The sequence below is a fragment of the Acomys russatus genome, chromosome 28 (assembly GCF_903995435.1).
Source record: "Acomys russatus chromosome 28, mAcoRus1.1, whole genome shotgun sequence".
NCBI classification, from domain to species: domain Eukaryota; kingdom Metazoa; phylum Chordata; class Mammalia; order Rodentia; family Muridae; genus Acomys; species Acomys russatus.
In genome coordinates, this window is record NC_067164.1 from 41268858 (window position 1) to 41283206 (window position 14349).

At 44.9% G+C, this 14349-nt stretch overlaps 1 protein-coding gene and 1 long non-coding RNA gene across 10 annotated transcripts in view; one reads left to right on the forward strand and one right to left on the reverse strand.

The window, feature by feature from the left end:
• Positions 1-14349, reverse strand: part of Znf644 (zinc finger protein 644) — a 138386-nt gene that overhangs the window by 101096 nt on the left and 22941 nt on the right. For 7 of the 8 annotated variants that reach the window (XR_007833345.1, XM_051170798.1, XM_051170795.1 and 4 more), the window contains exon 2: positions 5043-5103. The exons of the other annotated variant lie outside the window; for it this stretch is intronic. Coding sequence is in view for 6 of the 7 variants with exons in the window: in XM_051170798.1 (XP_051026755.1) it covers positions 5043-5086 (44 nt within the window). In the remaining variant the exon portion in view is untranslated. The remainder of the gene's footprint in view (positions 1-5042; positions 5104-14349) is intronic. 8 annotated transcript variants of the gene reach the window in all.
• Positions 143-794, forward strand: LOC127210990 (uncharacterized). Of its 2 annotated transcripts, none has more exons than XR_007833346.1 (3): positions 143-288; positions 369-408; positions 689-791. It is a non-coding gene; the product is annotated as an uncharacterized LOC127210990 (long non-coding RNA). The 2 variants fall into 2 exon arrangements; XR_007833347.1 differs by lacking the exon at positions 369-408 and adding an exon at positions 489-528 and having other exon boundaries at positions 150-288; positions 689-794.

The following is a 14349-nucleotide window of genomic DNA, read 5'->3' on the forward strand; positions in this document are numbered from 1 at the left end:
CCTGCTAGATCAGTCCACACCTCTATGACCACACTGTCACCCTGTAACGTCAGTCCACACCTCTATGACCACACCGTCACCCTGTAACGTCAGTCCACACCTCTATGACGACACCGTCACCCTGCAAGGTCAGTCCACACCTCTATGACCGCACTGTCACCCTGCAAGGTCAGTCCACACCTCTATGACCGCACTGTCACCCTGCAAGGTCAGTCCACACCTCTATGACCGCACTGTCACCCTGCAAGGTCAGTCCACACCTCTATGACCACACCGTCACCCTGCAAGGTCAGTCCACACCTCTAAGACCACACTGTCACCCTGTAAGGTCAGTCCACACCTCTATGACCACACTGTCACCCTGCAAGGTCAGTCCACACCTCTATGACCGCACTGTCACCCTGCAAGGTCAGTCCACACCTCTATGACCACACTGTCACCCTGCAAGGTCAGTCCACACCTCTATGACCACACTGTCACCCTGCAAGGTCAGTCCACACCTCTATGACCACACCGTCACCCTGCAAGGTCAGTCCACACCTCTAAGACCACACTGTCACCCTGTAAGGTCAGTCCACACCTCTATGACCACACTGTCACCCTGCAAGGTCAGTCCACACCTCTATGACTGCACTGTCACCCTGCAAGGTCAGTCCACACCTCTATGACCACACTGTCACCCTGCAAGGTCAGTCCACACCTCTATGACCGCACTGTCACCCTGCAAGGTCAGTCCACACCTCTATGACCGCACTGTCACCCTGCAAGGTCAGTCCACACCTCTATGACCGCACTGTCACCCTTTAAGGTCAGTCCACACCTCTATGGCCGCACTGTCACCCTGTCAGTCCACACCTCTATGACCACACCGTCACCCTGCAAGGTCAGTCCACACCTCTATGACTACACTGTCACCCTTTAAGGTCAGTCCACACCTCTATGGCCGCACCGTCACCCTGTAAGGTCAGTCTGGGTACCTCTCGTGACAGTCCTTCCTGAATGCAATCCAGCACTCCTGTGACCTGTTTTGTACTTTTCCAGAAGGCTCTTTGCCAGATATGTTTCAGGTAGAGTATAGCATAAGCCCTGGGGTCAAAACCAGAACAAGGGGCCCTTGGATGGAACCACATCGTTCCTCACACAGAAGCTCCCTCGCTGTTCACCTAAGCTCTGTGAACGGTTCTGACTGTAATGCAGTGACCCACTTTATTGGCTCCTCTGGCCTTGGCCCCAGCCACCGGGCATCCCTCCCGTCCATTACTCAGCATGGGCTCTACAGTCAGAGAGCTGTCTCTTGCTTCCACAAACTTTCCTTTTCCTTACCTCACTTCTTCTGCTGCCTCTTCTGCTAACTGCCCTCCAAAGTTTATCTAGATAAACCTCCAGCTCTCGACATTCCCACCTGTTACTCCTGTGGGAGGCTCTGTGTACTACTTCCTCTTAGTCTGAGTCAAATTCAGACTAATCCCAGAACTTACACGGCTAGGACAGGGTGGCCCTGAACTCAGGGTCAGCCTGTGTATATACAGTAAAGTCCAGGCCAGCCTGGATTTGGGGACAAGACCATCTTAAAACAACATCAACAAAACAAAAAACCCAAATGGGTGAGATATTTCTATTAGATGCTTGAATATAGATAGAAGTGCATAACCCCACTTCCTTTGGCTTTCAGGACTCAGGACTGGACCACAACTCATCGCACAGGACTCTAATTACATATCCAGTCACCTTTCTCCCTGAGTCTAGTAACTATTATCAAGGATGGACTAAAAGCAATTTAACTGCAATAACAAATTCAGATATACTATGGGGGAGGGGTGTGAAAGGCCACCTCTGAGCAGGGACACAAGAGAAAGGGAGAGACAGAGGGAACGTATGTTATGGTGAGGGGTTTTACGTGACTCGTGACCACAGTGGAAATTTGTCACCTTGGGCAGCTGGTGACGACGTGGCTACCGGAAGGCTATGTTCCTAACCATGATGTCACCTATAAAGCTGAAATAATAACACAGCAGTGTTTTACCACATTATTTTTTGATGAATTCAAAGTCAGGTTTGTTTAAACAATTAAAGAACAATTAACCTTTCAAATAATTCCTATGTTTAGTACAAGATAAACACACATAAGAATGCGTGAGTAGGCAGGTGCTGTGGGGCGTGCCGGTAACCCCGCACTCAGGCAGCGGAGACACAAGAGCGCACCGTGAGTGAAGCCACCCTAAGACATGCAGTGAGGCCTTAACTCAGCACTACAAAGAAATAAACTGCCAGTGACACTGGCACAATGAATATCAAGTTAAATGAACCCTTTACACAAACCACTTCTGAAATCACAACTCTAGTGCAAGCCTCCTCTGCCCGTCATGTCCCACCTCCCCCCAATGAAAAGAGCTCTTCTCTCCAGGGCTGCATCCCAACAGAAGCACCTGGAGATGAGATACAACTAGAGGCCTCTGAAGGCAAAATCCGGTCTCAAATCTGTAGCTATGTAAACAAGGAGTTAGAGAGACCCGCTCACTCGCACCCACAGGGAAGCACAAGTTCATCACGGTCATGTGTTCAACAATACAATAAAAATCCTTCTAGAAGAAACAGCAGCAGGAGAGGGTCCCGTCCCCAAGTCTGGCCTCAGGCTTTACTGCCAAAGCCACAGTGAGACACAGGCACACACTGGCCCCGGCGGGGAAGAGCTGCTCCTGCCATGGACTTGCTATGAGGCCGTCGAGCTCCAGCACCAAACCCCAGGTGACGGACTGCAGCAGCCAGCCCAGCCAGCCAAGTGCAAATATGAAGGAGAAAATAAAACCTGCCAAAAATACTTTAACTTTTAAAATAAATCATTAATTCAATCATTAATAAATCATTACGTATTTGTATATTTGCATGCATATACGTGTATGTATATAACATGTTCATAGTGACAAAAAAAAAACCAAAACTGTTGCTGTCAAGCTGCCTAAGCTACAGTAATCATGGACTGGCCTCAAACTCACGGAGGCCCGCCTGCCTCTGGCTCTGGTTCGTGTCTGGCTCTGGTGAGTGTCGGGGTCACAGGTCACCGGGGTCAAAGGTCACCGTGCTCACACTCACGCACTGCCTTGGTGCTGCTGTTGCTTCACAGCAATAAAAACAACAACTCAGACTACAACCTCCTGCACAAGGCGTAACCCTGCTTTATGAGGCGACACACGAAATACTGACCATTGCAGAAGAAAGCTGTAACTAGTAGGAAGAATATTGGCCAATTAAGTCCTCTAAGCATTTGGGCACAGCTGAGTAATTCTATGTCACGACGCAGAGATCTTACATTTTCTTCTGCTAATGATGGGGACCAATAAAAGCGACAGGAATGTACAAGGGGGTAGAGGGGTAAGAATTGGCAACTAAGAGCACAGGTTTACCGAGCATACAAACGATGTTAATATTCACACAAGATAGATAATGGTATCCTTGCAACATAAATGAAACAGAAACATCAAGATAAGACTTTTTAAAAAGGTACAAACTATATACTTCTACATAAACTAAGTTCAAAAACCGCTAAAACTAAACCAGGCGAATGGCACTTAACAAAGCTTAGCTCAGGGGAGGCTATTGGATTGAAAGAAAGCAGTTAAAGAACTTTTCAAGAATGTCTATATCTTTATCTACGTGAGTAAGTCAATGTAGATTACAATATAGTCATTCAATTCTGTACTTTAAAGTTCACACAACATTAAAAGTTAATTATAATATGACAAAGAAGAAAAGTGAGTTATCTTAGTGCTGCAGAATTCCAAAGAGGCCAAACCTGTGTCACTCCAGACCTGCAGGCCGATGAGGAAGGCCTGACAAGCACCCCATGTCTGCCCAGCAACTGAGGTGCCCACAGGCCCTCCTTCAAGGACAGTGCAAGCAAGGCACTCCGCACCTTCACCGTGCGGTGTTCTTTTTTCCTGTGTATTCAAGGCCACGCTGCTTACTGATAAAGTATTTTCACCATTTCAAAAGCTTACGGTTTTAAAACACATTCTTCCACACATCAGACACAAAACACCAAAATGAAGATTTTAAAAGTTTTAGCCAAGCATGGTAGCACACACCTGTAATCCCAGCACTCAGGAGACAGAGGCAGGTGGATCTCAGTGAGTTCAAGGACAGCCTGGTCTACAGATTGAGTTCTAAAATAGCCAAGGCTACACAGAGAAACCCTCTGTCTGGGGGGTGGGGGGCCAGTCAGAACGCTACATCAGAAACGTCCGTCATAGCCTGGGAAGGAGACGGCTCGGTAGAGGAAGTGCTGACTGTGCAACTGTGAAGGCCCGGACCCCAAGCCCCCACAGAGGCTGGCATGGTGGCCCGCCTGCAACTCCAGCGCCCAGAAGGCAGAGACAGAGGACCCTTGTAGGCAAGCCGGCTAGCTGGACGGAGCCCAGGGAGAGCTTTTCCTCAGTAAATGAAGTGCAGGGTAACTAAGGAAGACACACCTGCTGTCAACCTCTGGCCCCCAAAACACATATGCACATGTGAATAAACATGCCAGTCCTGCACACTAGACAGAAAGAAGGCATGGATTACAAGATTTATAAGGAAATAAAGTAAAATTCATAGGAGGGTACTATATTCTCTGCACTAGAGAAAGTAACAGTCCACACATCATGAGAGGTCAGCAGCAGTGGCTAAAGCAACACCGACCAGCTTCTCTCACAAGTTACAAGGCTAAGACCCTGTGAGCCTTAGAAGACTCAGCACTAAAGAAAGAAAACTAAGATTGTTTCTCCATTCTGTCTATGGTTGCTTGTTTACTATTGTGAAATCAACAGAACTCACTGGTCAACAGTTAATACAGCTTATTGTGAAATCAACAGAACTCACTGGTCAACAGTTTTAATACAGCTTATTGTGAAATCAACAGAACTCACTGGTCAACAGTTTTAATACAGCTTATTGCAAAATTTTATTGAAATTCTTTCATTCTAGACTTGTAGGCACAGTTTCAAAATAAAGGCTCTTCTTATCATTACTACGTTGATATGCAACATTTAGTAAAGTGTTCTACTTACCTAAATTTTGGCTTATTAACATCTTGATGCAAGAATAATCTCATCCAAAATTAAATCAAGCCTGAAACAAATACATGTAAAAACCACTGTTTAGTTTTTTATTTCATTTCAGGTAGGAAAAAAAAAAACTGTATCTATGATACACTATTTTAAATTAAAAAGTATAAATTTATTTTCTTCATAAACATCTAAAATTATCGACAACTAGCATGATGATTTAAGTCTCACTAAGCTACTAAGTACCTTCTCAAGGGAACAATAATCTATCCCTGCAAGAAACTTAACAGTTTAGGGGCAGGAGAAATGGCTCAGTGATTCAGGCCCGGGATGCTCTGAGGAGGACCAAGGCTCAGTTCCCAGCACCCATAAGGCAGCAATAACTGTAACCCCAGCACCTGTGGTGCCATCCTCTGACCTCTGGGGCACCGCACACATGTGGGCACACACATACATGTATACTCATGTGGGGCACACACATACATGTGTACGCATGTGGGGCACACACATACATGTGTACACATGTGGGGCACACACATACATGTGTACGCATGTGGGGCACACACATACATGTGTACACATGTGGGCACACACACATGTATACTCACGTGGGCACACACATACATGTATACTCATGTGGGCACACACACATGTATACTCATGTGGGCACACACATACATGTATACTCATGTGGGCACACACATACATGTATATACATGTGGGGCACACACATACATGTATACACATGTGGGGCACACACATGCATGTATACACATGTGGGCACACACATACATGTATACTCATGTGGGCACACATACATGTATACTCATGTGGGCACACACATACATGTATATACATGTGGGGCACACACATACATGTATACTCATGTGGGGCACACACATACATGTATACTCATGTGGGCACACACACATGTATACACATGTGGGGCACACACATACATGCATACACATGTGGGGCACACACATACATGTGTACACATGTGGGCACACACATACATGTATACTCATGTGGGCACACACATACATGTATACACATGTGGGGCACACACATACATGTATACACATGTGGGCACACACATACATGTATACTCATGTGGGCACACACATACATGTATACACATGTGGGCACACACACACGTATGCTCATGCTATAAAAATAGTTTAAGAGAAACATAACTTAAAGTTCTTAAAAAATTTCTATGTAACTTACTTTCATCTATTTTAATAACATAACTAGAATAAGACTTGTCCTCAGACTCATCAATTTTAATAACATAACAAGGGTAGTACTAGTCCTCAGACTATGGGCAATTAGTTCTAAACCCCTACAAGGACATTAAAATCTGCATACGGTCAGATCCCTTATATAAAACGGCACAGTCTTTGGGTGCAACCTATGTGCGCTCTTCCTGTGCTGTAACTCACTGCTACAGCTCTTCCAAAACTGATACAATGTCAGTGCTGCGGACGCCAGTGCGACATTTTATAGAGATGGACAGTGATAAAAAGCAAGTGTGCGCATGCTTGGTACAACACATTTTCCTCCAAATAGTTCTAGGACAGGGTTTGCTAAATTTATGGATGCAGAACCCAGATATGAGGAGGGCTGAGTATTTATTAGTAAACTTGTTTCCAGATCAGGTCAGTGTTTATCTAATATTGTGTCCATACCAAAACGACGGATACAGTAACAGGATATATCAGTAACAACAGTAACAGCTCACAGCAACTAAGTATAAAAGCACCAACCAGTATGCTTCCTCAATTTAATAGGTAACACTTTTACTCTTAATAATCCACTAAAAACGGGTTTACCAAATCTGTTTCCACCAAGTCTGAAAACTGAGTATTGTCTTACCCAAAATTCTATAATCTCCTCTCCCTACCTAATATAATTTTAAATTTAATATTCTCAATGGCGAGGGGGGCACCACCACACGTATTCCAATTCTTAACCAAGATTACTCTAACTGTCCCATTTTCAGACTTGCTAGCTTCTAATTCTGCCCTTCCCAGAACTGAATAATCATTTTACATTGGTTATCCTAACCACATACACCCCATTCCCAATTGTTCCCAGGATAGGAGCTCTCAGCTGTCAGGCTTTTTCACATGCTGACTCTGCCTCCACCTGCCTTCCTCTCCAACTCTGCCAATGCCTTTTTACTTGGCAGCTATACCAAATCGGGCTGTATCAATTATTCCACTGAACTGTGAAGTCTGTATGATTCTAAAGCAGTGAATGGCTTCCGTCTGCGTGTATGTTTTCTGACCTACAGTGTGAACAAACTGGAGACATAAACTCCCTTCAGTTTAGTACCTCAACTGGCTGGCAATTTTTTTTTTTTAATTGGGTTTTGGGTTGGTTTGGTTTTCCAAAACAGGGTCTCTCTATGTAGCCCTGGCTGTCGTAAAACTCATCTGTAGATCAAGCTGACCTTAAACTCACAGAGATCCACTTGCCTCTTCATCCCAAGTGCTGGGACTAAAGGCGTGCACCAGCATGCCTGACTGGCACAGTCTTACAACCGTAGCAATGCAGACTGAGTAAGAGATTCGAATACTGGAATCCCAAGACGTATTAGATATAAAACAACCAAGTAAAAGTCAGGCTAATGAGCTTAGTTCACATTTCCAAGAAATAAGAAAAACTTCACTTGCATTTCTGGGTACATCAACACTAAGAAGTAACCACATCTATTCACAGGGACAGAGGTCGATAATGAGCCCAGCGCCATCTTCTGTTGAGTCAGTCGAGTGGTGGAGGACCAGGGTTTAGGCACTAAGGGGTCCTATCCCTACAGAAAGTTTGTGAACCAGAAATCCTAACCTGGTGTTAGTATTCAGCAGGAAAGACTGGAGAAACCAACACACACAGTCTGGGCACAAATGATGCCAGTACCTTAGAAAAGTGGGTCTGACTCTGCACCCAGGGACCACCTGGAGATGTCCTGCACAGACCATGCGGCTCAGCCTCCGTCCTTCCTACTTTTGTAGGGTCTAAACTGAGAGTCCTTCTGAGAAGGGGTGTATTTTCTGAGGTGACACTGTTCTGGAAACTACACTGGGGGAAAAAAAAAAACACTTGTGCTTTCCTGCAACGTCTGCATAAGAACACTCTGTAGAACTGCACACCATAACCTGTCACAAACAAAACGTAATAGTATGCAAAGTCCACCTAAGTCTCCACATGGAGGCTAGAGCATGGCTCCACAGAGGGACCTGACAACACACACAGCTAAGGCACTGCCATCTACCTTATGGCATCCCATAGTAAGCCGCACTTCCTGTTGTGACTTGAGCATGTAGATTTGAAGATGTATGGCAGAGATAGCAACACATGTCTAGCTCCAGGTGCGCAGGGTTATGGGAATGATTTCCATACGGTGTGGTGTAGTTTGAAAGCCATTCCATTTGGGGTGGGGGAGGCGGCTGATGGCCTCTCTGAGCCCTAAGTGAAAGTACACATGCCTATGTAGGTAGGTAGGTAGGAAGGAAGGAAGGAAGGAAGAAAGGAAGGAAGGAAGGACGGACGGACGGACACACAGACGATAGGGAAGTGTGCGGCACAGAGATTTGACAATGCTGGCCTTGACAGCTGGGAGTATGGCCAGAGAGGGACACTGAGAAGAGTCACCAAACACTGTCCCAAAGTGGACCTCTGACAAAGACTGCAGACCTCTTCTCCCTCTGCAACAACTAGGCAGTGAACACATACACACGTGCACACACACACGTGTGCGCGCACACACACACACACACACGCACACACACACACACACACACACACACACACACACGCACACAGAACCTACAACTTCACAGATAGAGCAAGTACTCTGAGCTACATCCCCAGCTGGTTTGGCTTTTCTGTTGGTCCTACCCCCTCCTGCCCACCCCCAGCTTTTCAGACAAGAATCTCCCGAGTTCCTCAGGCTGGCGATAGACTCATGCTGAGCTCAGCCAGGCCTGGACCCCGCCATCTTGGCCCCCAGCCTCCTGAAATGCTGTAATGCAGACTCAGCCTCCACAACTGGCCATCTAGTCTTTCCTCCAAATGTCCTATGAGGGAGCCCTGACCCCAGTGTGTGGGGAATAGAATTTCAGGAGGCAAATAATGAGCGAGGGCCCTAAGGACGAGTCCGTAACTAGGACGATGAGTGAGTGTCCTTACAAGTAGAGACCCCACTGTGCACAAGAAAAGCCTCAGTAGGAAAATGCCTATACACTGATCATCATCTTCCAGCCTCCATCACTGTGAGGCATTTTATCATGGCAGTCGAAATAGATTAATAACATAAAAGGATACATATGGTTACACAATATATAAATTTGCTTAACTATACATTAAAATTCTTTTTTTGTTGCTGTTGTTTTTTGTTTGTTTGTTTGTTTTTTGAAACAGGGTTTCTCTGTGTAGCCTTGGCTGTCCTAGACCAGGCTGGCCTCAAACTCAGTGATCCACCTGCCTCTGCCTCCCGAGTGCTGGGATTAAAGGCGTATACCACCACGCCTGGCTTTAAAATTCTTAAAGTATTAAATTTTGTTATGTACATGTACCACAATAAAAAAAAGTAAAAGCTCTCAATACAAATGAAGTAACTCCTGCTATTCTTTTATCTTGTTCTGTTCAAAATCAGGAGATGGGCTGGAGAGCTGGTTCAGTGGTTAAGAGCGCTGCCTGCTCTTCCAAAGGTCCTGAGTTCAATTCCCAGCAACCACATAGTGGCTCACAACCATCTATGATGTAATCTGATGCCCTCTTCTGGCCTGCAGGTGTAACTATAGGCAGAGCACTATATACATAATAATGAATAAATAATTTTTTTTACATCAGGAAAAAACAAACAAAAACCTTTCCAAATGCATCTGTTCACCCAAAATCACACCATTTTAGAATCACAGCATTTTAGAAACATTATGCTTTTAAACTTATTTTATTAACAAATAATAGTTGTACATATTACTGCCAGGAAGTGGTGGCGCACACCTCTTATCCTAGCCCTTGAGAGGCAGAGGGAGGGAAATCTCTTGAGTCTGAGGCCAGCTTGGTCTACAGAGTGAGTTCAGGACAGCCAAGGCTATGCAGAGAAACTCTGTCTTGGAAAAAAACAAAAACTAAACAAAACAAACAAAAATCATACCTATAACTGATAGAATAAATGTCATGTTTTGACTAGGTTTACACTGTCAGGTGATTAAATTATACTAATAAATCACCACAGGCTTAGGTTTAGTGGTGAAATGGTTAATCTACTCTTAGAAATTCTAAAATACACAAGGCACTGCTCTCATTCACCCATCAGTGTAGCACTCTCTGTCTCTCTCTCTGTCTCTCTCTCTGTCTCCCTCTGTCTCCCGCCCCCCATGCTAACATGGTTTCATGCTCTTTAATCGACATTCAATGTTTTCCCACCTCACCTACATCCAGTCCACAGACTAGCCTATTCTATTCTGAGTGAGCTTCCTGAGGCTCCTCAGACCCTGAGGTCATGCGGTGCTGTCTTCTCAGGGGCTCATTTCACTTAGCATGGAGTCCTCCACATGCGTCCACTGTCTCAGGTGGCACGGCTCACTGAGCACTAGTCCATCCTGTATGGACACATTTTCTTACCTACTCATCTGTATGTTGACGAACAACTGGCTTTCATCTATACATCCAACTACTCTTAACCAGTACTACAATACGCTTGGGAGCACAGGGAGCTCTCTGCATATTTATTTCAATTCCTGTGGAAACACATGCAGAAGTGGGGCTGCTGGGCTGTACTGATAATTTTGTTCTCCATAAAGTCTCTGTTAAACCACACTGCCGCTGCTGCCCGTAAGCATCCCTTGCCAAAACCAACACCAGTTACCTTGCCCTGCTCCTGTTGCTCTGAAAGGACCCTGTGAGGAGTCTGGTGGCGGCAATTCCACGGTTACACCTGACGGGAAACAGAGGACCTCCACTGCAGCACTAGGGACAGGATCCAGCCGAGAGGCCAGCAAGAGCAGGCAACATGGCCACTTACCTCACTCAGCAGGTTTGAGAAAGAACTCAAAAATGTCAAATACATCTTCCTAACACCCCACATTATAGTTTAATCAATAGAAAAATAAATTCCAACAGATCTTCTAAAGTAGCTAACCAATACTTCTCAAAAGTGTTAAGGCCATTACAAGCACCAAATGTTAGGTGCTACACTGAACAGAAAAAGAGTAATAGGAGAGAAAAAAAAGAAGTCCTGAAGAACAGGGGAGGGGCGAGAAAGGTCTTTAGTTAATAGTATGTGACAATATTGGTTCAGTAATTATAACAAAAGTGCCATAATAACATCTGATCTGAAAAGGGAAAATATGCTGAAAAAACAAATGTATTTTAGAAAATGGTATTTCAGAAAAGTATTCAGATGCTCAGATACACATAAGCTACAAAACAGGTGTCAAGAACTAAGAACAAAAGCATCTGTCTAACTTTAATGCGATGACACTAAAGCCAGCAGCCAAAGGGAAGCAGCGAATGTACCCTCTGTGGAAAGTAATCAGTGCGCTGGAGTGTTCTATGAAGGTACGCCTGAGACAAGACTGTGATATGTATGTAGCCCAGGCTAGCTCAGGTCATAGAATTTACAGGCATTTGCTGTACCACTGAATGAAAACCTCACTCTTAATCAATCAATGCATCAAAATAGACATCACTGGGAAATTTAGAAATTATGCCTCAAAAAAACTAGAAAAAGAGCTAAAGCTAAAACAAGTCAGAAAGAAGGACATCAAAAATATTATGACATAGATAAATAAAAAACAAATCCGTAAAACTGAGAACCAAGAAAAGATTCCACTAGAAACAGAAATAAAAGAGGGCACTGGGAAGAAACTGATGCTGAGAGATCATCGAAGACTGTTAGGAACCGCAGGTCGGAACCCAGAAGTGAACACACACAAAAACAGAACTACTCAAGACGACAGCGCGAAATTAACAGAACTTGCTGCTTTGCCACAGGACCCAAGTTCAATTCCTGGCACCCCTCTTCTGGACTGTATAGGCACCTATAATCACAAAATCACATACCCAGGCATAGACACAGTATATATGCATAATTAAAAATAAATCACACACACACATAAAACAAAACTTGGATCACAAGAAAAGTAAATTGTTAATCCATAACTATTAAAAGAAGATTGGAGGCTGCTGTGGCTTGGTGTGAAATGTGTCCCAGGTGCTGGTGCTCTGAGCCTTGGTCCCCGGCTAGTGATAGATTTCAAACGCTGTGGAGCCTTTATTGTGTGGAGCCTACCTGTCAGAAACAGCTCAGGAGGGGTGGGCGGGCCTTTGAAAACTTATAGGTCCCTAGTACCTGCAACAAACTGCACCTCCATGGACCGAGCCTACACTTAAAAACTCTAAAATCCCGCGCCATTGTAACGCTGCCTCCCTACAGCTGTCCATGGATACCCTGCCTCCCCTACAGCTGTCCATGGTAACCCTGCCTCCCTACAGCTGTCCATGGTAACCCTACCTCCCCTACAGCTGTCCATGGTAATCCTACCTCCCTACAGCTGTCCATGGATACCCTGCCTCCCTACAGCTGTCCATGGATACCCTGCCTCCCCTACAGCTGTCCATGGTAACCCTGCCTCCCTACAGTTGTCCATGGTAACCCTGCCTCCCCTACAGCTGTCCATGGTAACCCTGCCTCCCTACAGCTGTCCATGGTAACCCTGCCTCCCCTACAGCTGTCCATGGTAATCCTACCTCCCTACAGCTGTCCATGGTAATGCTGCCTCCCTACAGTTGTCCATGGATACCCTGCCTCCCTACAGCTGTCCATGGTAACCCTGCCTCCCTACAGCTGTCCATGGTAACCCTGCCTCCCTACAGCTGTCCATGGTAACCCTGCCTCCCTACAGCTGTCCATGGTAACCCTGCCTCCCTACAGTTCTTCTTGTCAAGTGCTTTGGTCCACAGATGCAGTTATTAAGACTTTTCACTAAAGGCTAGAGAGATGGCTCAGTGATTCAAAGCCCACAGGCAACACACACAAGAGTTAAAGACTAAAGAGTTTTAAGATCAGGAACAAAACTTCCTGTTTTTATCATTCCCATCCAAGACAGCACCAGAAATTCCTATGTGCAATTAGGCAAATAATGAAAATCACATAGAAAAGGGAAAGCTTTTTGTGTGGAGAGATGAGACTACATGAAGACTGAAGAGTCCAAAACAAGGTCCTGTCGCTACTGATTAACAAAGTGAGGAGTGCAGCAGAGCGCAAAATCAGCGCATAGAAACACCCATCATATGCATATGCACAGTGATCAATAAAAAAACTGAGAAAATAAGAATCAACAAGAAAAGAAATTATACTATGAAAATCAGAATACTAATATTAAAGACATGATTAAACATATAAGGTTAAAATCACCTAAAGCAATCTACAATCAATGCAATCCCTGCCAAAAGTCTCATGACAGCTTCGTAGAAACAGAAACCGCCACCTGAACACAGTCCAAGACCCCGAGAGCCACAGCAACCCTTAACAGAGCAAGGAGGTTGCAAAGTCTCTGATTACAAAGCGCAGCCAAGACCAGTATTATGAACAGACTAGGGACGACGTAGACAGACCTACGAAACCCAGTGAGCAAAGCAGCCCAGAGAGAAACCTGTTGTAACACAGAGCTGGGGGTTCTCACACGGGCACCAAGAACACATAACAGGGGAAAACATTTTTTCAAAAAATGATCCTGGTAAACCCAATATCCACATGCAAAACAAAGACAGACAATTCACATCACATATGAAAATTAACTCAAACTGGATTAAAATCAAACATACAATGTAAAAACATGAAACCACTAGAACAACACTAGATAAAAAGTTTCAGGTCGCTGGCCACAGCTACGATCCCTTGATTCAACACCAAACGGCAAAAGAAGTCAATCCTGGCGGATAGGACTTCATCCAAATCACTGCCAACAGTAAGGCAGCAGGAGAACAGGGAGTTACAAACCACACAGAGAATTTACAACAACAAGTAACAAATGACTTAACTTTTTTAATGAGTAAAGGATTTGAAAAACTAATTCTCTAAAGACAAATGAAAAAAGCCTACAAAAGATGTTCAGCATCACTTGTTACAGAGAATCACAGATCAAAGCCATACTGAGATGTTACTGGTCAGTAGGATGGCTACTACAAAACAGAAACAGAAAGCAGCCATGAAAAAAGGTGTGGCCATTGTGGCCAACAATAGCAATACCGGCCAGGCACGGTGGTGCTCGCCTGTGATCCCAGCACGCGGGAGGTG